Source organism: Halichoerus grypus, chromosome 15, assembly GCF_964656455.1.
Source record: "Halichoerus grypus chromosome 15, mHalGry1.hap1.1, whole genome shotgun sequence".
NCBI lineage: Eukaryota > Metazoa > Chordata > Mammalia > Carnivora > Phocidae > Halichoerus > Halichoerus grypus.
Genome location: NC_135726.1, coordinates 53,535,363 through 53,558,716, shown reverse-complemented (window position 1 = coordinate 53,558,716; position 23,354 = coordinate 53,535,363). Strand labels below are relative to the sequence as shown.

At 56.6% G+C, this 23,354-nt stretch overlaps 3 protein-coding genes across 3 annotated transcripts in view; 1 reads left to right on the top strand and 2 right to left on the bottom strand.

Annotated features, from left to right (window-relative positions):
* The first annotated feature begins 243 nt into the window (after nucleotides 1–243).
* FAM83E (family with sequence similarity 83 member E) lies at nucleotides 244–7,730 on the top strand. Its single transcript, XM_036099364.2, has 5 exons — nucleotides 244–717; nucleotides 1,740–1,907; nucleotides 2,283–2,407; nucleotides 5,518–5,962; nucleotides 7,455–7,730. The coding sequence occupies exons 1-5, from the start codon at nucleotides 244–246 to the stop codon at nucleotides 7,728–7,730; spliced, it is 1,488 nt and encodes a 495-aa protein (XP_035955257.1).
* Nucleotides 3,749–4,390, bottom strand: SPACA4 (sperm acrosome associated 4). Its single transcript, XM_078063657.1, has one exon. The coding sequence runs from the start codon at nucleotides 4,388–4,390 to the stop codon at nucleotides 4,010–4,012; it is 381 nt and encodes a 126-aa protein (XP_077919783.1). The 3' UTR covers nucleotides 3,749–4,009.
* Nucleotides 7,731–8,591: 861 nt separating the features above from the next.
* Nucleotides 8,592–23,354, bottom strand: part of SULT2B1 (sulfotransferase family 2B member 1) — a 32,513-nt gene continuing 17,750 nt past the window's right edge. The window contains exons 2-7 of the mRNA XM_036099526.2: nucleotides 22,797–22,936; nucleotides 16,577–16,785; nucleotides 14,845–14,971; nucleotides 14,345–14,439; nucleotides 10,481–10,661; nucleotides 8,592–8,796 (exon numbers count right to left, since the gene is read on the bottom strand). Of these exons, the coding sequence (XP_035955419.1) occupies nucleotides 8,618–8,796; nucleotides 10,481–10,661; nucleotides 14,345–14,439; nucleotides 14,845–14,971; nucleotides 16,577–16,785; nucleotides 22,797–22,936 (931 nt within the window). The 3' untranslated portion in view covers nucleotides 8,592–8,617. The remainder of the gene's footprint in view (nucleotides 8,797–10,480; nucleotides 10,662–14,344; nucleotides 14,440–14,844; nucleotides 14,972–16,576; nucleotides 16,786–22,796; nucleotides 22,937–23,354) is intronic.

Sequence of the window (23,354 nt, the reverse complement as noted above, 5' to 3'; positions counted from 1 at the left end):
TGACCAGCCTGTCACCGTGGTGGCTGGAGGCAGGCGGCTGGTCCGTCTGAGCAGCCCATGCCCTGGACAGTGTGATTGTCAGGACGGGGAGCCAGGGACCCAGGGACCTTCACGGAGCGGCCCTGGAAGCCTCGGCCGGCCGCAGAGAGTCTGCCTGGCAGGAGACCCCCAGATGGTCAGGCCCCCAGAGACGGCCGCATCCTCAGACACCCAGCCTGACGGTCCTCCCACCCGAGCTGCCCAATGGCAGCCTCCCAGCTGGCGGCGCTGGAAGGAGAGGAGTCGGGGGCCGGGGGGCTGCCCTTGACCGAGGCCAGCCCCGGCTTCCTGTATTCCGAGGGCCAGCGGCTGGCGCTGGAGGCTCTGCTGAGCAAGGGCGCCGAGGCGTTCGAGGCCTGCGTGCAGCGCGAGGGCCTGCGGCCCTTCCTGAGCGCGGAAGAGCTCCGGAGCCTGGCGGCGGCGGCTGAGGACTGGACCGCATCCAAGCAGCTGCCCAGCAGGGCAGCAGAGGGAGCCCCTGCCACCGATCGGGCCTCGGGCAGCCTGACTTACTGGCCTGGACGGTCCGACGAGCTGGCGCCCACGCTGCGGCTGGGCTGGCCAGAGGACCCAACCTGGAAGGGAATCACCCGGGCGCAGCTGTACACCCAGCCCCCCGACGAGGGCCACCCGCCCCTCAAGGAGCTGGTGCGCCAGGAAATCCAGGCCGCCTGCAAGGTGGGGGTCTCAGGGGGGCCTGGTGTCCACTCCCCAGACCCAGACATCCTCACAAGCCAGCTCCCGGACCTGGGAGTGGCGCATCCCCTGGGGCCCGGGTGTCTCACCCATGCCCTCCTGGGACTCCTGAGTCCACACCTCGCAGCCCTCAGGACCCAGGGGTCCACATCCCCCAGACCTCATCCTCACCCTCTCTCCAAGGCCTGGGTCCCCCTGGGCATCCATGCCCCTTGGACCTAATTATGACCCCTTGGTCTCAGTCATCTACCACACCGCACCCCACCCCACTCCTAGGGTAGGTGTCTCCATCCTCCCTCCCACGGAGGGCCCAGGTGTCTCCCCTACAGCCCCCTGGAGAGCATGTTCTTTATCTGACGGCTTTACGCCTGCCAGCTCCCATGCTAAGTGCTTACACGGGTTAACATTTATAATTGCCAGGAGGGTCCTGGGAGGTTGGGACTTATTATACCGAGTGAGGAGAGATGGGGAAACTGAGGCACGGGAGGTTAAGTCTCTCACCGGTAAGTGACCGAGTGGGGATTTGAACCAGGGCTGTCTGGCCAGTGGGTCAGGAGTCATCTCTGCTACATGTTTCTGCCTGCAAGATCCAGGCCTTCAGCAGCTCCCCCAGTCCCCAGAGCTCCCGCTGCATGACCAAGCAGATCATCCTGCCGCCCGCCCCCGCCCCCCGGTATCCAGGGCACCTCCAAGGACCCAGCCTGCTGAGCCCTGGAGCAGGGCCACCATGCAGTGTCACAGCGCACGGGACACTGTTCGCCATTGCAGATGTGATTATGATGAGTTTTCCAGCAGTAGAGGCCTTGGTCTCCAGGAAGGGCGGTTTTTTCCTCATTCACATGTGGGTGCTATATGCGCAGCAGTGCCTGTCTGGGGGTCTCTCCCGCAGCCCCCTTGAACGACTCGTCGAGGCCGGGCCTTTAAACTCCCACCCCCAGGGCCCCAGCCCCTGACTGTCCCCGGAGCTCCAGGCTCCATCCACAGCCCCTCTCCCCACCCCCCAGCTAGTGGCCGTGGTCATGGACATCTTCACTGACCCAGACCTGCTTTTGGACCTGGTCGACGCCGCGACACACCGCTGGGTGCCTGTCTACCTGCTCCTGGACCACCAGCAGCTGCCTGCCTTCCTGACGCTGGCCCAGCAGCTGCGGGTGAACCCCTGGGCCACCGAGGTAGGAGCCTGGCGGGCGGGACCCGAGTCCTCATTCTCCTGGCGCTGGGACCAGCGGGGGGCAGACCCCTCCACAGCGTCCTAGCTCATCGAGGTGGATGCCAGCTGAGAGGGTCCTCTGAGATCCGATGCCCATGGCACTGGGGGAGTTAGAGGTGGGCCTTCCCACGGGGTCCCTCTGAGTTAAGGTTATCTCCCAGAGACCCCCGAAGCCCAATGTTGGTAGCTCTGGAGAAGCTGGGACAGACTTTTCTACAGAGCCTTGGGCCCTCTGGGTCCTAACCAGCCTGGAGGGATCCCCCCCCCACCAAGCCCCGGGCAGTGAGTGGAGGTGTGCGGGGTGGGCCCGAGCTAGGGTGTGCCCCCTCTACTCCAGAACCTAGATATCCGTGTTGTGCGGGGCTGCAGTTTCCAGAGCCGATGGCGACGGCAGGTGAGCGGCAGCGTGCGGGAGAAGTTTGTGCTGCTGGATGGCCATAGGGTCATCTCCGGATCCTACAGGTGCGGCTGCCCCCTCCCCCACCACGCGGTGTCCTGTCCCCAACTCTCAGTAGAGCAGTCGGCGTCCCTTTTTACCAGCCTCTCTTTCCTGGTCTGTGAAATGGGTCTAAACACCCTCACTGGTAGAGGAGGTACCGAGGGGCAGAGCCCCTTGTTTGGGGACGAGCCAGGCCTGCCCGGGGGCCAGCTTAGTGGCCTGGGCGGGGGTCATCTCTTCGACCCTGTGTCTCCTCATCTGGGAAACAGGGCCCACAGTTTGTGTGTGGGTTTCAAAACCAGGACGACCTGGATTGGAGTCCTAGCCCTGCCTTGAGTTAACTCCACCTTTCTAAGCATCTATAAAGAAATAAGAGTTGGTATGCAAAGGACCTGGCCCTCGGACTGGCTCGAGTCCCTCCTCTCCTGTCCTTGGGGTCTGACCCACCCTGGATCCTGGCTCCTCGACTTCTCAGCTCTGTGACACACTGGGCCAGTGCCTCCCCTGCTCTGTACCTCAGTTTCCCCATCTGGAAAGGGTGAATTACTAACAGACCTGCCTCATAGGGTCATAGCGTGGGAGGGTGCGGGGCAGGCACACAGACTCCCGGGTTAGGTAGCCCGGCTACAGGCTTGTGACTTTGGGCAGCTGAATTCACCTCTCTGTGCTTCCCTTCCTCCTCTACAGAACGGGATGATCCGGTTAGTGCCTCTAGAGCAGGGTTTCTCGACAGAGGTGCTACTCACATTTGGGGCCGGATGGTTCTGTGCTGGGGGGGCTTCTTTGGGCATCTTAGGAGGCTGCACCGAATCTCTGGTCTCTCCACCCTGTTTGATGTCAGGAGCAACCCCCCCTTCCCCTATTAGGACAACCAAAAGTGTCTCCAGACATTGCCAACTGTCCCCTGGGGGTGGGGGGCGGACGTGCCCAGTGGATTACCAGCGCTCTCCACTGGCGGTTTTCAATCTTGGGCTTGCCTGCGTCCGAATCACCTGGAGGACTCCTTAAAAACACAGATTTCGGGCGCCTCCCCCCCCCCCCCACTGCTTCCACTCAGCCAGCTGGGGATGGGGCCTGAGAATTGGCATTCCTAGCTAGCTCCTGGCCGATGCCGGTGCTGCCAGTCCGGGGACCACACTTGGGAGAACCGCTACCGTGGAGACTGGGGCTGTCTTGGAGCGCGTCTACCGTCCCTCCCGGCTTTGTTTGGGGGTTCAGCGAGATCAAGGTGCCCTGGCACGTAACAGAAGCAGCGCTCCGTAAACGTTAGCTGTCGTTTATTGTCGTCATTGTTCATTTTAACCATATTTCATCGACTCTAAGGTGCCACCGACGAAAAGAAGCATCCTGATAGACATGTGAAAAGATATGCGTCTTAGAACCCATGAAATACAGTAGAGGGGTCCAGCCAAACCCACCGAGCTTGGCTCCCCACCACTGAGTCAGGCCTGAGGATGCTTCGCCGAGCCCTGGGCTCCGGGGGGACAGCCCTGGAATGGAGGAAGCCGGGGCCACACGAGGTTGTCCAGGGCCTCTGGCCATTTAATGGGGGGGCGGGGTGGAGGCGGGGGGCTCGGGGCGCGCGGAGCCAGGACACCAGTCCCGGGCCCTGCCCTTCGGGTTGGTCACAGCAGATATGGGAGCAGCTGCAGCATGCCCAGTGCCAGGCCGGCGGCGACCCCTTCCATCTGGCTGCCCGCGGGATTGGGGGCCCCGTTACACATGTAGCCGTAGCAGCAGGTGGAGGTGAGCGTGTAGGTGACGCCCATGTAGGTGACCAGCTCCTCGTGGCCGCAGGACGTGGACACCAGGCAGCCTTTGTTGAGGACAGGGCCGAGGCCCGGGGCCACCCCTTGGCCCGTGAAGCAATCCTCATCGTCGCCACAGTGCATGTGGATGCCCGGGCACTGCTTGGAGTCGGTCAGCTCACAGAACACGCAGTCCTTGGTGCCCGTGGCACCCGGGGGCAGAGCCATTACCAGAAGCAACAGCCAGCCGAGGACCATGGTGGCCTGGCGGCGGGGACGGTGCCCAAGCCAGGCCATGGGCTTCCTGGGCCTCCCGGAACTGCTGAATGACGCTCCTGAGGCCCGCGAGACTTTTGCCCCTGGTCTGGGCCTCCCAGGGTCAGCGCTCGGACGGTCCTCGGTTCCCAACGCTCCGCGTCCCTCGCGGGAGCTCCGTGCACTCTTTGTGGAGCGGAATGGGGTGACCTCACAGACCCCTCGGGGCTCCCACTGGCCGCTCCAGGGGTGAGGTCACAGGTGGGGGGGAGGGGTGTCACAATCTGCGGGCAGACGGGCCCGCCAACCTGCCAGGGGGCGAGGACGCTGCCACCCCGCCAAGGTAAGGACGCTTGGACCAACACTCACCATCCTGGTGGCTGATGCATCAGTTCTCCGGGCGCTGGGCCCATTTTTCAGATGGGCAAACCAAGGCTCAGGAAGGGAAGGTGACGTGGCCAAGGTCCCCAGAGCCAGGATGAGAGCCCAGGTTCATTTAATTCCCAAGAGCACCTGCTGTGTGCCCAGACCTTAAAGCTAGATGCTTTAAATACCAGCACTGTGACGACAGGACCGTAGGGGACCTGCTCTGCACAGACAGCTGGGCGCGGGCCGGGCGCCATGCAGGCAGCTCAACCCTTTGTCCTCTCTTTCCAGTCTTCCTCCATCTTAGCTCCGTATCGCAGATGAGCAAACTGAGGCTCGGAGCAGGCACACCCAGGGCCCGCCACACGGCAAGGGTTTAATAAATGGCAGTCATTACATAGGAAGCAGCTGAGTCTTAAGACAGGCCTTGTGGGAGTCAGAAGACTAATCCCACCTCTTTTCAGAGAGGGAAACTGAGGCACTGACGCCTCCTTTGCTGGGGATGGGGCAGCGTCCCGGTATAAGCTCAGGCCGGCTTCCAGATGATAATTTAAGTATCTTAACTCTTGTTGTCACATCAGCCCTCGGGTAGGTACCTAGGTGGTTCTCATTCTACAGAGGGGGATGTTGAAGCCAGAGAGGTTGCAGGACCTGCCCGAGGTCACACAGCCTGCCCTGGGACCAGGTGGGGACCGGTAATGGGGTCCAGGCCGGGTTCCCTGGGGCGGCACGGAGATCCTGACCCCTCACTGCGTGCCCCTCAGCTTCACGTGGAGCGACTCTCGCCTGCACCGCGGTCTGGTGACCCTGCTGACCGGCGAGATTGCCGATGCCTTCAGCCGAGAGTTCCGGACACTGTACGCGGCCTCCTGGCCGCTCCCGTCCGCGCCCACCCGGGGCCCCTTCGTCAGCACCGTGGGGGGGCTGCAGCTGGCTCACAACCCCCACCGCGTGGCCCGCCGCTGCTCTGTGGCCCCCATGTCACCGCCGCCACCCGACGGCCCACTGGCCCGACGCTTGGCTGCCTGCCGGGTCTTTGAGGGGGACAGGCAGGAGACCCCGGCCGCCCCAGGGCCGGCGCTGAGCGACATCCTGAGGAGTGTCCAGCGCGCCCGGACTCCCAGCGGCACCCCGGCCCGGCCCAGCCGCTCCCTGTGGGACCTGAGCCGCCTGTCCCAGCTGTCCGGCTCCAGCGACGGTGACAGTGAGGTGAGAGCTGGTGGCTGGCCTCGGAGAAACAAGAGGAAGAGGATGGGGCAGCTGAGGGCCTACTATGTGCCTGGCCCCGGGCCGGGGCTGGGGGTGGAGGTGGGGTAAGCAAAAGCGCCCACCTGAGTTCATGATCCCAGCCACCATTTCCTATAGTCCTACTGCGTGCTGGGCAGGGGAGTGCTGGGTGGCTGGGGGCAGGGACCCCGAGAGCCACCCTGGGTGCAAATCCTGGCATGACCCACTAATGGGGAGAGCCGGGCAGACATCTGCCTTCTCTGAACCCTCCGTGTTCTCATCTAGCGAATGGGTGCAGTAGTTGTCCCCAGTCTCAGTTTGGTGGCAAGGAGGAGTCAGTGAGGGGAGGATGAACTAACTAGAACATTAAGCATTACAATAAATCCCCACGGTGGAATTTATTTGTATTTCTTTCGCGAGATCCTCATCCCAGGTCAGTGAGGTAATTCTCTTCTCACGCTTGTGGTCACAGATGGGAAAGCTGAGGCTCGGAGAGGTCAAGTAACTTGCCCAAGGTCAAAACCACCATCTCTTGTGGGCACTGTGCCACATGCCAGGGGCTCTCACAGAGGTGGTTGAATTGGATCTTTGCCACAACCCTCTGAGGTAGCTGTTATTACGAGCCTCCGCCCGCCCGTTTCACAGATTAGGAAACTGAGGCACGAGGGAGAGATCGGAACTCGGCCCTGGTGGCCTCGCCGGTGCAGCTTTTAAATGCTCTGCCCCTGGCTTCCCGGATTCAAGCATCGTCGGGGTGTTGCGGAGGGGGTTTGGCGAGCTCCAAGGGGTCTCTGTGCCCCTCCCCTTGGCTGCTGAGACGCTGGGGTTCCCACGGAGCCCGCCCTAATTCTCTGGGACCCTGGGCGGAGCCTCCGTGCCCTCAGCTGTAAAGTGGGCTGTCGACAGGGTGAGAGCAGAGCCATGTGGGACAAGCAGGCGGCCTCGCCCTGCGTGCCGGCAGACCCGGGGTACAGGTTCTCTGTGACCTGTGCCCCTCTCGGGCTCAGTTTCCCCATCTGCGACGTGGGACCTAGTGGGGACCTTTTCCGAGGGTGAGGGAGAAATGTCCCAGGAATCGCCGCCCTCAGTTCCAGTCCAGGGGAGAAGGGGGATGGGCAGCGCAGGGGCAAGGTCCTCTCGCCTCCACCCGGTCCTGAGCCGCCCTCACCCACCATCACCTCCCTTGGCAAATATTTGCTCCCCCCAGGCAGTTGCTGACAGCTTCCTGTTCCTCCCCAACTGCAAAGCTGCAGGGGGGAACACAGCAGCTGGCCCTCTGAGGGTCTGGGGGCCCCAGGCCTCCCGGATCACTTCCCTTCCCCATTCTGGAGGCTCAGGGGACTTCTCACCTCCCCTGAGAGTCTCATACACACACACACACACACACACACACACACACACACACACACACACACACCCTTCCCGGACTCAGTCCCCCGAGCCTTCTCTCACCTCCCTCTCTTTCCCTCCACAGCTCAAGAAGTCCTGGGGCTCCAAGGACACCCCAGCCAAGGCCCTGATGAGGCAGCGGGGCACCGGAGGGGCTCCCAGGGGTGAGACAGAAGCCCGTCCTCTGAGCCGGTCCCAGCCCCGGGGCGGCCCCCTGCCCCTCCTCCCTGCACGCCGCCTCCGCTATCTGTCCCCGACCAGAAGGAGGTTTGGTGAAGATGCTGCCTCCAAACTCCTGGGACCCCGAGGCTTCCAGCAGCCAGACCGGGCCGCCCAGGCAGGACTCAAGGGGCGACCGTGACAGGAGCCAAAGCTGCATGGGGCCGGCCTCTCGACCGGCAGCTCCAAGCCCCCTGCCTCCGAGTCGAGGCGTGGACAAGGCTTCTGGCCTGGGTGTCTGTCTGGGAATCGGAAGGGATTTTTTTCTCTTTGTTCTAGAACCTGGACAAGCCCAGTGCTCACTCTAGAGGCCAGTGTCACAGTTTAGGAAATGGGCAGAAAGTCTCGAGTAGCTGGGATCCTAGAACAGCGCATATCCTACTTCTCTGCGGACTGGCCTGGCTGAATGGCCCCGGTGCTGGAATTGTGTGGGGTGAAGGTGGGGAGTCCGTGGGACAAAGTGGGGCAGCTTCCGGTATCCACCACGCTCAGGAGCTGTGGGTAAACAGCTTGGCAAGGGAGAGGACAGAATCCAATCGAGGGAGTGGGGCTGAATAATGAGGGCCTGGAAATTGGTGGGGGTCAGGGCCAGGGGGGCTGGGACTGTTTTGCGGGTGCTAAGCGCTGAGTTGCTGGGGGCTCCCTTTACCTCTGCTCAGAATAAAGCTGCTTGACGCCAGAATCTTGCAGTTCCACAGCCTGGCAGAAGACCCAGGAATGCAGTTCTGGCCCCCTCCTCCCTCACACCCAGGAGGGCCTCGCCGCAGCGCCCCGGCCCTGAGGGGAGGCAGGTGCTCAGCGCTTGCCTCCCCGCAGCACCTTCGCCTCCGGCGGGGGCTTCTGAGTCACCGACCCCACTGGCGTGTCGGGTGGGGAAGAAGACCTCGTCTTCTCCGGGGGCCCTGGGTGCGCGGCGCGTCCCCACCCCAGCCTCCGCCTCCCTCGCGCGCCCCCTGCCGGCCGCCCGCGGCAAGCCACCTCCAGAGCGCAGCGAGAGCCGGGGCAGGAGCGCAGTGTTTATTCTCAGAGTCACGGGTTGGGGGGCTCGGAGGCCTCGGGGGGGCTGGGGCTGGGATCGGGGTCCGGGCTGGCGTCCTCGGGGACGTCCCAGGGGAAGGTGGGCAGCCCCCGCATCTGCTCGCGGTAGACACGGTCGAAGGCTTCGCTCTGCGCCACCGTGAAGTGGTTCTTCCAGTCACCGCACACGCCTGGAAGGGAGGGAGGGACGGCGAGGTGAGGAGCGTGGGAACCTTCCCCGCCCCCAACATGCCAGCACCCCCTTTCCCACCTGCGGGCCTTTGCCAGAACCACCTCCCCACCCCTCTTCGTCTCCATGCTGCCCTTTTACCTCCTACGGTGGCCGCCTCTGTCCCCAGTCACCTGGCCAGACCCCTGGGCACCCTTTTGCGCCCTCCCGCCCTTGGCTCCCCCCATCCTACCTGTCCGTCCAGTAGACCTGTTGTCTTCCTCTATTTTACCCCGACCCCTGAAATCTCTCTGCCTGGAACATCCGCCTCCCCATCCAGCATTCCTGCCCGTGTGACCGTGTCACTGTGACCCGTCCCTCACCTCCCTGGCTGGAACAGGGCTTCCTCACCCCAGGGCTCCTGCAACACGCTACCTCCATTATGGCTCTGACAGTCTGAATGAATGCTTTCCCACACTCGGTGCCAGGGGACCGGCCAAAGGGCTACCCTGGAGTCGTGGGGTTCACTCTTTAACCCTCGCAGCAACCGAGCAGGTAAGGGGTGTGAACTCTGCCCCTTCCATGTGCCCAGGCAGGTGCGGGGATCCCGCCGAGCCTCACGTTTCTCACTGTCATGGGGCATTAACCTGGAATCCTGGGGCCAATGTCATTCGGATCGTGGCATTTTGAATCTTAGCAAGTGTACACCCCACATATTACATGATGCCCCTCGTGAGATCTGGGACGGCTCCCTGTGGGAGGCTGAATAATCACCTCCTCCCTCCAGATGTCAACCTGTCCTAGTCTTTGGAACCTATGCCTAGGTGACCTTACATGGCAAAAGGGAGTTTGCAGATGTCATTGTTAAAGACCTGGAGATGGGGAGAGGATCCTGGATTATCCTGGTGGCCCCCATTTAGCCACGAGGGTCTTGATAAGAGGAGGTGGGAGGGTCAGAGTCAGAGATCAGAAGATGCTCTGCTGCTGCTTTCAAGATGAATGGGGGCCACAAGCCAAGCAACGCACATGGGGCTAGAGGCTGAAAAGGCAAAGAATGGATTCTCCCCCTAGAGCCTCAGAAGGAACAATCCCTTGGACACTTTGGTTTTAACCCAGTGACACTGATTTTGGACTTCTGACCCCAGAACCGTAAGAGAATAAACGTGGCTTGTGTGAAGCCGCTAAATTTGTGGTATTTTAGCAGGAATACGAAGCAGCGCACTCCCACCCTCACCCCGTAATCCAACACTTGAATATTTCTGGGGTGAACCCTTCATGCTCAGAAAGATTCGCGAAGGGCGCCTGGGTGGCTCAGTCGGTTAAGCGTCTGCCTTCGGCTCAGGTCATGATCCCAGGGTCCTGGGATCGAGTCCCGCATCGGGCTCCCTGCTCAGCGGGGAGCCTGCTTCTCCCTCTGCCTCTCTTTCTCTCTCTCTGTCTGTCTCTTACGAATAAATAAATAAAATCTTAAAAGAAAAAAAAAAAAAAGAAAGATTCGCGAAGACACCATAGAGCCTCACAGAGTGTGCCCGGCCCCAGGCTCAGCCCTGTGGGGGGAGGGGTCGGTCCTGGGTCCACAGTGACGCTGGGAAGGCAGTTCTATTTGGAGCAACCCCATGTTTCAGTCGGGAAAACTGAGGCCCAGAGAGGTTACGTGACTGGCTCAGGTCACACAGCCAGGCTGTAGCACCCCAGAGCCCCCGCACCTTTCCGGAGGAAGGCACCGTGGCGCTGGTCCAGCAGGCTGGGAGGCAGCAGCGTGAAGTTGGACATGGCGTTGGCCTTCATAGCGCCGAAAGCTGAGTGCGCCACCACGGAGCCCAGCGCCTCCTCACCCAGCGGCCGACCCAGGAATTGGCAGACGCGCTGCACAGAGCCGTGGAGATCCTGCAGGCAGGAGAGAGGGGTCAGGGGGGCCAGGCGGAGGGAGGTGGGACCCCAGGCAAGGAAGGAGCACCAACCAGACCCCGAATCTGGACGTCTGGAGTCCCGACCAGACCTGTCTGGGTGACTCTGCTTCTTTGCCTCAGTTTTCCCACCTCCGAGCTGAGGGATTGGGCTATGGCTTCTGAGTTTTCACAGTTTGGGGTTTTGGAGGGTTCTGCGGGCAGGAAGGAAGGGGCGGAGGCGGGGCGGAGGTCACAGCAGGGAGCAGAGGTTACTCAGGCACCTTATACAGAATCACCCTCACTCGGGTTAGAAGGGGGAGTCAGCCTGTCTGTGCCCCAAATCTGCACCCCCCCCCGATCCCCATCCCGGAACGGCGACCTCCTTGAGCCAGTCCCAGGCCAGACTCCCAGCCTGGCCTCACTCCTCTGTCTCCCCCTGCCCCCACACCCCTGTCAGTCTGTCTCTGCTCATCTCCTCTGGGCTTTCAGCCCTAGCACTGGTCAGGCCTTGTCCTCTCCCTATGGACTCCTCACCCCAGCCTCCTCCCCAGCCTCCTCCCTGGCCTCCCTGCCTCCAGGCCCCCACACCCAGAGCTGCTCCCAGCCCTCCTATGGCTCCCTGGTGCCCAGGGACAGGAGTCCTGGCCACCCCCCAGGCCTGGCTTTCAAGGAGAGAAGTGGTCTGGCCTCCCCCATCCTATCTTTCCAGAACTTACCATTCCCTGCAATTTCCTCCCTGCAGCCTCGGCATGGGGCTGCCAAGAATGCCCTGTGCCACCCTCCTCCACCTGGCAAACCTCCCCATCCAGATGCAGCTCAAATATCCACCCCCTCCTGACAACGACAGTTCAAGTCACTGGGGATTGAACACCCCCTGTGTACCAAGCTCTGGTCCAAGCCCCTCATGTATATTTGTGGCAAGCGTGCCAATAGCCCTGCAGAGAGGTGTCCTTACCCCAATCGGTAAAAGGAGGCTCAGAGAGGGGAAGACACTTGTCCAGGGTCACACAGCTAGGGAGGAGCTCAGATTTAAGTGCCCGAAGCCCCACCCCTCCCCGCCCCCTCCTATCTTGCTGCCTTCCCTGAAATGCAATCCGCCTTCTGCTCAGCTCTACCAACCCCACGGCTCCGATTTTCCACGTCATTCCTGGTTTCATAACCCTCCATCCCTTTATCGTCTTGAACCACTGGCGTGTCCCAGAAATTCTAACATGTTGACAGTTCCTCACACCCAGGGGCAGCCCAGAAGCTCTGTCAGGCTGTGTGGCCCAGTTTTTGGTTTGGAGAACAAAACTAGATGAAAAAAAAAAAAAAGTGGGGGTGGGGGGATGGTAATGCCGAGATCTTCTCTGGATCTTCCAACACCAAGAGATTTACCAGGGTGGGAAAAAAAAGAAACAAACAAAAAACTCAGGTAGGTTGTCAACTGTCTCTAGGTTCCAAACCCCCAGGCTCCTCCTCTCTAAAACGGGGGTAATGGGGCGCCTGGGTGGCTCAGTCGTTAAGCGTCTGCCTTCGGCTCAGGTCATGATCCCAGGTCCTGGGATCGAGCCCCGCATCGGGCTCCCTGCTCCGCGGGAAGCCTGCTTCTCCCTCTCCCACTCCTCTGCTTGTGTTCCTGCTCTCGCTATCTCTCTCTCTGTTAAATAAATAAATAAAATCTTAAAAAAAAAAAAATAAAACGGGGGTAATAACAATATTGGGGTGAACCCTATAAAATGTGGCTCAATACTGGCAATTTTATGTGGTTCTCTCTAATAGGTAACTCACCTGCCCGTACCTGGTGAGGATTAAATGTGATGAACCATATGTGGCATTTGGTGCATGGCCTCTCTCACCCTCAGGGGATATTGGCTCCTATTGTCACTACTAATCCGATAGGCCCTTGCTCAGAACCTAATCACTTTTACTTTACACACTACATTAACACTGTGGCATACCTTGTCAGATGGTAATAATATGCCAGCGCCAGCCACTGTGGTTCTCACAGCAATCCCATGAGCCTGCGTTTTCCCACCATTTTTTAAAGAATATTTTTATTTATTTATTTGACAGAGAGAGAGAGAATGAGCAGGGGGTAGGCGTGGAGGGAGAGGGAGAAGCTGACTCCTCTCTGAGCAGGGAGCCTGATGCGGGGCTCGATCCCAGAACCCTGGGATCATGACCTGAGCCGAAGGCAGACGCTTAACTGCTTTACCAACTGAGCCACCCAGGCGCCCCCTTTCCCACCCATTTTAAGGATGAGATGTCTGAGGCTCTGAGAGACTTTAGGGGATTTTTTAAAGTAGGCTCCATGCTGGGCTCGAACTCACGACCCTGAGATCGAGACCCGAGCTGAGATTAAGGGTCGGATGCCCAACTAACTGAGCCACCCGGGCACCCCAACATTTTAGGGGATTTTAACTGCTTTATTGGACATAAAAATTCAGGTGTTTCCCACTCCAAAAAGTACTGACAGAAAGAATACAACACATACATGAAACACACAAGAAGGGAACATGTCTGGGGAGCTTAGTGAAGGGGCATATAATGGGAGTTTCTCAGGTACCCAGCCTCTGGGAACATCTTTGTTAAGAATCTAGAATGGGGCACCTGGGTGGCCCAGTCAGTTAAGCGTCTGCCTTCGGCTCAGGTCATGATCCCAGGGTCCTGGGATTGAGCCCCGCATTGGGCTCCCTGCTCAGTGGATAGTCTGCTTCTCCGTCTGCCCCCCGCCCCCCCATGCTCTCTCTCTCAAATAAAGAAATAAAATCTTTAAAAAAAAAGTGTTTGCTAAAAAAGAAAAAAAGGATCTAGAATGGCTGGTTATGTTCACTGTGGGTTGTCCCTCTAGAAGCCCAGCATCCTCCTTACAGCCCAGCAAAGCAGTGGGCATTCTGCATGGCACCTTCTTCCAGGGAGCTCTCCCTGATTGCCCCAGCCAGAAGGCATTTTCCTCTCCCGGGTGCCTGCTCCAGGGACGTTTGATGGGGTCCAGACAGGATCCCCATCTAACTCCAAAGGCTGTTTCCTTCCACCGCTCCCCTCTGCCCTTCAGGTCACAGCCATCATTGAAGCTCACTTCCCACGTGCCGCAGTTCCGCATGACCTCATCTATCCTATCTCCTCTCCTGCTCAGGGCCCACCGGGGGCTTCTACCTACCCAGAGACAAGCCAAGGTCCTCCCCATGCCTCCTGTCCCCTCTCTGCCCACATTTCCCACCCCCACCCCGACTCAGTCGGCTCTGGCCACATGGGCTTCTTTGCTCCCCTAGGAACACATCAAGCATGCTCTCATCTCAGGGCCTTTGCACGGGCTTTCTGGAACACTTTCCCCCCAGATATCTCCAGGGCTCCTTCGTCTCCTTCAGATCTTTGCTTAAGTGTCATCTTCCCCCCAGAGGCCTCCCTGACCACCCTATTTAAAACTGCGCCCCCACACATTCCTTATCCTCAGCTTCTATTCGGCTTGCCTTTTCTCCTTCGCTCTGCTCTCCAGCTGCCATCTATTTCATTTCTTTGTCCATGCCCCTTCTGCGGCTCAGGGGCTCAGGACCCTGCTCCGTTCACCACTGCGCCCCCAGTACCTAGTGCATTAGGCAGCAGAGCAGGCCTCGCGGGAAGGGAAGCGGGTATGAGGAGGGGAGGAGTGGAGGACGCTGGGCCGGAGTGGGGTGGGGGTGGGGCGGGGGGGGGAATCACCTGCTGCAGCTCCTCATAGGTGATAAACAGGAAATTCTCTTTGCCCTGCATCCGAATCCAGCCCTTAATGTGGTCGAACCAGGAGCCAAACTGCACTGCGGGCGGAGGGGCAGGCGGATGAGGTCCGGGCAGCAAAACCACCTCCGCTGGGGCTCGGGGCTCAGGGGGGGCCTCACTGGCCCCATGTGGCCCCGGGCCTGGCCCCTCAGAGCTGGACGCCTCCCCCAAACCCCCTACATCTGGCACCCTGAAAACCCCTGTCTCCCCATCTCTCTGTTTCTGTCCCTTTTCTGCATCTCTCTCTCTTTTTGTTTCTCTCTTCTCTGTCTCTCCGTATCTATGTGTCTGTCTGTCTGTTTCCTTCTCTCTATTCCCCTGTCTCCTTCACTGTGAGTAACGCCCTATATCTCTGCCTCTCTCTCCTTCGTACCCCTCCCCTGCCCCCTTCTTGGCTGGGTCCCCAAGGGGCTCCCCCATCTCACTTTGCCCCAGTTCCTCACCTTCGCCTTTGAGAAAGTTCTGCAGGAACTGGTCAGGCGTGCCGGGGTCCTTCAACTGCCCAGCAATCTTGGAGTAATGATAGAGCGAGACCACCACGTCCCGGGGGTTCCGGCCCATGTAGATCACCTGTGTGTGGATGTTGGGGAGGAGGCCAGAAGCTGTCAGACACAGGCAGGACCCCAGCCCCGAAGACTGCATGTCCCCAAGCCTTCTCTCTTCTGATCCCACAGCAGGAAGGACTCAGGGGACTGCCCCGCTAAGCTTAGATCAGTTCACGTCATCCCAGCGGATGGGGAGAGCTCCCTGCAACCACATTCCAGGAGGAGAGTGGGACTGTTCCTGGACTAGGCAGAGTGACAGTTTGGCTTCAGGGAATAAAGACTGGAGGAAGAAGGCATGGGGCTCAGGATGGAGGAGATCAGGGTGAGAGGTGTTGACCCTCATTCCTATTCCCATAGCCAAGGCCTTAACTCATCTGTTCCTGTCTGGTCCTTCACCAGAGCCTCTTCCCCAGCCTCCTAGCTTCCATATGGCCCCAGAAGGTCCTTCTATACCCAGAGCTGACCCTGCCTTCTTCGACTCTCCAGCACCCCAGGGAAGAGTCCCAGCCCCTGGGCCTGGCATTCAAGGCCCTGATCACCTGGCTCCACTCTGTTTACCTGCTTCATATTCCACAACCAAGCCCACTCCAGCCCCATTGGATATGTCCTTCCCTGGCAACTGTCTCCTTCCCCAAGACTATGGTCAGCCACTCACTTCCTTCGTGATCCCACCAGTCTCCTGGCTTTAATGACTCCATCCATCTCTGTATCGACCAGCCAATTACAGATACGCATGTCCATCCCAGATCTGTCCTATCAAATCCCAATTCAGTTATCTCCCTGCCCACTGGCAACCCCCACCCGGACACCTATGGGCCATGACAGAGCTCCCACTTTCCCTGAACCTCCCCATCTCGCCGCCCCCCATCCCAGGTGACAGCAGCCTCATCCTCCCAGCAGCTAGAGCCAAACACCGTGGAGTCACCCTTGATTCATCTGTCTGACACCCACACCCAATCTGTCAGTTAATCTGACTACTGGTTCCACCTTCAAAATACACCCCAAACCTAGCCTGCTTCCTTCACCTCCACAGCCACCACCCTGGTCTCGTCCACTGTCGCCTCCCACCTGGACTACCTGCCCTTACCCCCACGGTCTGTCCCCCACCTCGCGTCCAGAGGGCGCCTGTGGAAACCTAAGTCGGCTCCTATTTCTCTGCTCAGAGCCCTGCCCTGGCTCATGTCCCTCAGGGTACAAGCAAAGTTCCCACCATAGCCCACGCAGCCCTGCACAGTTGGGAGCCTGTTACCTCCCTGACCTCATCTCTACTCCTCTCCCCCTCGTTCAGTTGGCTCTGGCCACACAGGCTTCCTTGCCAGCCTCAAGCATGCCACACTCACCCCGGGGCCTTTGCACCTGCTCTTCCCTGTGCCTGGAATGTTCTTCCCCCAGACACCCCCACACTCTGCTCCTTTCTGATGTGAATTTACCACCTTGGCATATTAAAGAGCTTCCTTATCTATCCTCTGCCTGTTACCCCTTAGAATGTGGGCTTACATTGCTATGTGCTTACTAGCTACTGTTCTAGATCAGGGCCAGGCACATAGTAGGTGTTCAGTAAATGTGCTGAACCCATCAGTCAGGGAGAGTCAGCTCTCCCCCACCCCAACACCCCTCCCGCCTCCTGCACCTTGGCCTTGGAGTTGAAGAAGGCTTTGGTGAAGAGCTGGATGGGGAGGTGGGAACTCATGAGGCGGGGGCTGGGCTGGTCCGAGAGGCTGAAGGCACCCATGATGGTCTCACACCAGGGTGCCCGCTTCCAGATGGGCACCGAGCGGATCCAGGATGGGTCCCCGTCCTTTAGGATTAAGCTGAGGATCTCAATCATCCAGTTGGTGCCTGTCAGGAGATATTGGGCAAATTAATCGAAGATGGGGTGGGGTGGAGGGGAGGCCAGAGAGAACCAGAGCCAGATTTCTCAGATTCCTCGCAGCCGGCCAGCCAGCGGAGAAGCTAGGCCTGCTTATCATGATTTTCAGAGCAGGAACTCAAGGCTCAAAGAAACAAAGTCGGCGGCCAAGGTGGCGAAGCCAGGAAGTGGCCCGCGTGGCAGAGACTGGCTTGCTGTCCACCCAACCCCATTTCATCTCCCTACCAGGAATATGATGGGACCACATTTCCCTAGCCTCCCCTGCGGCTACACGTGGGGCCATGTGACCGAATTCTGGCCAAGTGAGTGCAGTGATATGCAGCCATTTCCAGGCCTGGCCCATAAACACCTCCTACGTGTCCCCCCCCCCCTTCCCTCTCCGCTGGCTGGATGCGGGGACGCCCCTGGAAACTGGGGCTCCCGGGGATGGCAGAGCCATAAGATGGAAAGAGCCAGAATGCCTGAGACTGCATGGATTTCCCCCCACGTCCCTCCACGCATCCTGCACCGACCGGAGTTTAAAGGAATGACAAATAAGCTTCTAGTAGGCTCCGTGGCTGGGATTCTGAGGCTTATGTGTGAGGCAGAAGCATTCCGCTAGTACATACAGGAAGCTGGAATTAAATCCAGACGTCTGGGCTTAAAAACCTCAGCTCCTTTCACTGCCCTTTCTCGGGAGTCACCCCTTGATTTCTGGGGGGAGTTACAAATGTCATGTAGCAGGAAGGGACCTTATCAATGACCCGGTTCTCAGGTCCGGATTCCAGGAGACTGTAGGCAAGTCAGATGAGAAATAATAATAATAATAATAATAATAATAATAATAATAATAATGTTAACAGTGACCTATTATTAGTATTATATTGCCCTGGATTCTCTGTTTTGTTGTTTTGTTTGTCTGTTTTTTTTTTTAAGATTTTATTTATTTATTTGACAGAAAGAAAGAGCACAAGCAGGGGGAGCTGCAGACACAGGCAGAGGGAGAAACAGGCTCCTCCACGAGCAGGGAGCCCCATGCGGGGCTCCTTGCGGGGCTTGATCTTAGGACCCCGGGATCATGACCTCGGCCGCAGGCAGACGTTTCACCTTCACCGACTGAGCCACCCAGGCGCCCCTATTTTTAAGTCATCTCTGCGACCAAAGTGGGGCTCGAACCCACGACGCCCAGATCAAGAGTCTCACTCTCCACCAACTGAACCAGTCGGGCGCCCCTATATTGCCCTGGATTCTAACAATAACCCTGCCCCGGTTTTTTTTTTTTTTTTTTAAGATTTTATTTATTTGACAGAGAGAAAGACAGCCAGAGAGGGAACATAAGCAGGGGGAGTGGGAGAGGGAGAAGCAGGCTTCCCGCGGAGCAGGGAGCCCGATGCGGGGCTCGATCCCAGGACCCCGGGGTCATGACCTGAGCCGAAGGCAGACGCCTAACGACTGAGCCACCCAGGTGCCCCCCTGCCCCGGTTCTTGATGCACTGCCTCTGCCCCCGAATCCACTCTCTGGTGCCCTGTTCTGGGCGTTGGCAGCCGGGCCCTGCGAACAGTTCTCCTCCGGCGCCTGGCGCAATGATAAGCTCCGCCAGTAGAGGGCGCCGGAGGAGCCCTCGGGAGGATGGGCTTCTCTTCCCGGCTCTCGCCCGCTCCTCTCGCCCGCTGGCTCCGGTGATGGACCGCGGCTGGCAGTGCCCTGGACACCCAGCGACGGCGACACTTTCTGCCCCCCGCGGCCCCAGCAGATTTCCTTGGGCGCTCTGCTTTCCGCCCAGGGGGAGTGGCTGGCTGATCCCTGCATGGGCTCTTCCTGTATCCCCTGGGGTTCTCCTTACCCCCTTAGTGGTTTGATCCTCCGTGACTAGCTCACAAATTCTTTCCTAAAATACGCATAACGTAAAACTTACCGATGTAACCATTTTTAAAGGGTCCAGCTCAGTGGCATGAAATGCATTCAGGTTGTTGTGCAACCATCACCGTCCGGCTCAAACCTGCTTTGAACGAAACCTGCTGCTCAGGGAAGAGGTTTCTACAACTCTGATGAAGGGAAATTTGGCAATGGCCATCAAAATCGCATATTCACAGACCCTTTGGCCACGCAATTCCGTATCTAGGAGTTTTTTCTACAGATCAAGGCATTAAGTGTGCAGGTGCTATATGCCCCGGAGGCAACATTGTATATAAAGTTTAAATCGTGTTCAAAGTTTACATTGTATATAAAGTTTAAATCGTGTTCAAAGTTTACATTGTGTATAAAGTTTACATTGTGTTTAAAGGCAAAGGTTGAAAACTAGTAAATACTTAGCAGTCAGGAACTGTTTAAACAAGAATTCCTGTACATCCAATGTTATGGAATACTATGGAACCGTAAACAAACAAATAAACAAACAAAGAAGTTCTTTGTCTACAGTCCTAAGATGGGATGATGTCAAGATACAAAGAAAAAGAGGGGCGCCTGGGTGGCTCAGTCAGTTAAACGTCTGACTCTTGATTTTGGCTTAGATCATGATCTTGGGGACATGAGATCGAGCCCCACGTTGGGGGATTAAGATTCTCTCCCTCTCTCCCCTAAACAAATGCAAGGAAAAAGAAAGCAAAAATATACACAAAACCACGATACAGAATGGTGTGGGTAGTGTGTGAACTGTGGTGGGAAAAAGTGAAAATATATTTATGCACATTTCTGCTTGGACGTGCAAATTCTGGAAGGATACACAGGGACTCTTGGTGACTGCAGTAGGAGAGAGAGATCTTTCGGTGCAAACCCTTTGTACCTCTTGAGCTTCTGAACTATGAATTCATTACTTCTTAAGAAAAAAATCAGTACATTTCAAATTAAAGAAAGAAGCTGAACTAATTGGACGTCCATGGGCAAAGAACCTCACACTATACCTCATCCCATATACTAGAATTATCTTAAAATCAATGATAGATTTAAGTTTAAAATCTAAGATCATAAAACTTCTACAGGGAAACACAAAGGACGTTTTTACGACCTGGGGTTAAGCAAAGATTTCTTAGCTATGATATCAAAATCTGACCCATTAAAGAACACATTGACAAATTGGATTCCATCAAAATTAGATTTCTGCTTTGAGAAGACACTGGAGAGGTAAGTCACAGATGGAGAGAAAGTATTTGCAAAAGGCGTATCTGATAAAGGGTTTGTACTCAGATTATATAAAGAATCTCGGGGTGGTTGGCTGACTCAGTTGGTAGAGCATCTGACTCTTGATCTCAGAGTCATGAGTTCAAGCCCCACGCTGGGCGTGGAGCCTAATAAAAAAAAAAAAGAACTCTCTCGAAACTCAATAATGAGAAAACAAATGGTTTTGATTACAAAATGGGGGAAAGACTTGAACAGACACTTTATCAAAGAAGATACGTGATTGGCCAATGAGCCAATGGAAAGATGCTCCACATCATTAGCCACCAGGGAAATGCAAATTAAAACCACAGTGAGATAGCAATACATACCTGTTAGAACGGCTTAAAAACCAACCAAACAAACAAAAAACCCTGACAATCTCAAGTGTTGGCAAGGAACACTCGGTTGGCAAGCTCACCGATGTTGCTGGTGAGAATGCAAAATGGTAAAGCCATTTTGGAAAAAGAGCTTGGCAATTTCTCATAAAGTTAAGCAAACCTACTTCCCGTAGACTCTGCAATCTCACTTCTGAGTATTTACCCAAGAAAAATGAAAACATATTTCCATGCATGGACTTGAATGCAAAGCCGCATAACAGCTGCATTCATACCCATCCCAATCTGGACACAACCCAAACATCCTTCAATAGATGAATGGATAAACCATGGTCCATCCATAGAAAAGAATACTCCCCGGCAATAAAAAACAAAACAAAACAACAACAACAAAAAACACAACAGCTTGGGTGAATCTAAAGTATATTACACTGAATGAAAGAAGTCAGTCTCAGGGGCGCCTGGGTGGCTCAGTCCATTAAGCGTCTGCCTTCGGCTCAGGTCATGATCCCAGGGTCCTGGGATCGAGCCCCGCAATGGGTTCCCTGCTCGCGTAGGAAGCCTGCTTCTCCCTCTCCCCGCCTCTCTCTCTCTGTCAAATAAATAAATAAAATCTTTAAAAAAAATAAGAAGTCAGTCTCAAAAGCTCCACATGGTATGGGTCCTTCTATGTGACATTCTGGAAAAGGCAAAACTCTAGGGGCCGCAAACAGCAATGGTTGTCAGGGGCTGGGGTGAGGGAGGAGATGGCCAGGAAAGTGTGCGAAGGTTTGGGGGTGATGGGGCTGTTCTGTATCTTGGCTGTGATGGTGGTTATAGGACTGTGTGTGTCTCTCAAAACTCAGAACTCTGCGGGAAATGAAAACATATGTCCACATACAGGATGCCCATGTTCCTAGAAGCATTACTCGTGACAAAGAGTGCAGACAATCCAAGCGTTTATCAACTGATGAATGAGTAAACGGAAAATAGAATGCATGCTATGGAACAGTATTCCACCATAAACGGGAATGAAGGAGCACTGAAGCGTGCTACCACATGGATGAGCCCCAAAAACGTTGTACTGAGTGAAAGAAGCCAGACACACAAAACACCATGCATTGTAGGGTTCCATTTATATGAAATGTCCAGAATGGGCAAATCCATAGAGCCAGAGAGCCGATCAATGATGGCCAAGGCTTAGGGTTGGGGATGTGGGGTTTGGGGAGGGATGGCTAATGGGTATGGGGTTTCTTGTTGAGATGGTGAAAATGTTCCAGGATGGATTGTGGTGATGGTTGTACAAGTCTGTGAATACACTACTACCAGAGAATCGTACACTTTAAAATGGGTAAATCGTATGGTGGGTGAATTATATCTCAAGAAATACCCCTCACAGAACTCTATGCTGAAGAAGGTGAATATCATATTTTGAAATGTTTCAAAAATGTTTTGAAAAAGAAATAAAGTAGTCAATCCCCATCATGTTAGAGACGGAAAAACTGAAGTCTGTCCCTTCTGTCGCTAAAAGCTCCCCGAGGGACTTGGACTAAAGTCACTGCAGAGCCTCACCTTGGCTCCATAGGGATGCTTCATCAGCCCATGTTCCCCAGCCTCCTCCCCAGCCTCACTGACCTTCTCTTGTTCCCTCAATCTCATTAAGCCTCCCCCGACCCTAGGGTCTTTGCATGTGCTGTTCCTCTGTCTAGGACACACTTTCCTACTCAAACCTCTCTGCAGCTTCCAGGTCTGGACATGAACATCTTCTCCCCCACGAAGCCTGCCCTCATCCCCCAGACCATCTCTTTTGTTACCTACATTCAATGCTCTCTGCACCTTTCCTTGGGGGCACCCACCCCAACCCTAATTATATAGTAACATAAGTGATTGCATATTGAAATAAAGCCCGTGTCTCCCAACAAATTGACAACTGTCTTCCTTATTCACAGCTGTGTCTCCACACACGGCAGATGACCAATAAGCAGCTTTTCAGTGACAGAATGGAGAAAATTAAGAGCATCTCTTTCCCCCTCCCTCCCCGCCTCCTTCCTTCCACCAATATTTACTGAATACTTATTATGTGCCGGGCACTGTTTTAGACTCAAAGAACACAGCGGTGATCCAGACACACTAAACCAGCTGCCCTCAAAGAGCTCATGATCCAGTGGGGAAACCAGAGAATAAACCAACAAACGAAAACACAATATAGTGGCTGGTGGTGACAGGTGCTATGAAGGCAAGTAGAGGCCAGTTAAGGGGATGGAGAGGGACAGGTTGGGGAGGTCAGGGAAGGCTTCCCTGGGGACAGGAGAGCCCACCTTGGGGGGGAGGAGGAAGGAGCGACACCTGGCGGAGGGACCGGCCAGTGCAAAAGCCAAGCTCACGCCCCACCCCCCACCCCCGGGCTCTTTCTGCAGCCCCACCCCCCCACCACGCCCCCAACCCCCGGCTCTTTCCGATTCCCCTTCCCCTCCGCGAGCCCTTCTCAGGCTCTGTGGCCACCACCCCAGCCGCCCCGCCCAGCAGGTACCTGACTTGGGGTAGGTGATGATGAAGATGTCGTCGTCTTGCACATCAGCGTTCTCTACCATGCGGATGCTCTCGGGTGAGTAGATGCCGACGGGGAAAGGGATACCCTTGTACCTGAAGTATTCGCCTGACAACTTCTGGCTGTAGGAGTGTGAGGGAGACACCATGAGGACCAGTGGGGGGGGGGGGCTGTGAGGACAGGAGTCACTCCTGGAGGGTTGGGGAGGGGGCAGAGGAATCTCAGGGCAGGAGGGAGGGTGAGCAAGAGGTAGGTGAGGGGCTCCCCATTCGCTGGTGGAACCCTGGCAACAAAGTTTCCCTGAGCCCCGTTTCTTCATCTGCAAGGTGGGAATGGTTTACCCAAACCCCACAACAATCCTTTGAGGTCACGACAATTATTAGCCCCCTTTTATGAATGAAGAAAGCGAAGCACAGAGAGGTTGAGTGACCTTCCCAAAGCCACACAGCTGGGGGGACGCGGAGCACTTCCCATCTGTAAAGTGGGGCTGAGCGCTTTCCTCACATTGACTCTTTGCCCCAACCCTTGAGGAAGAGGCTA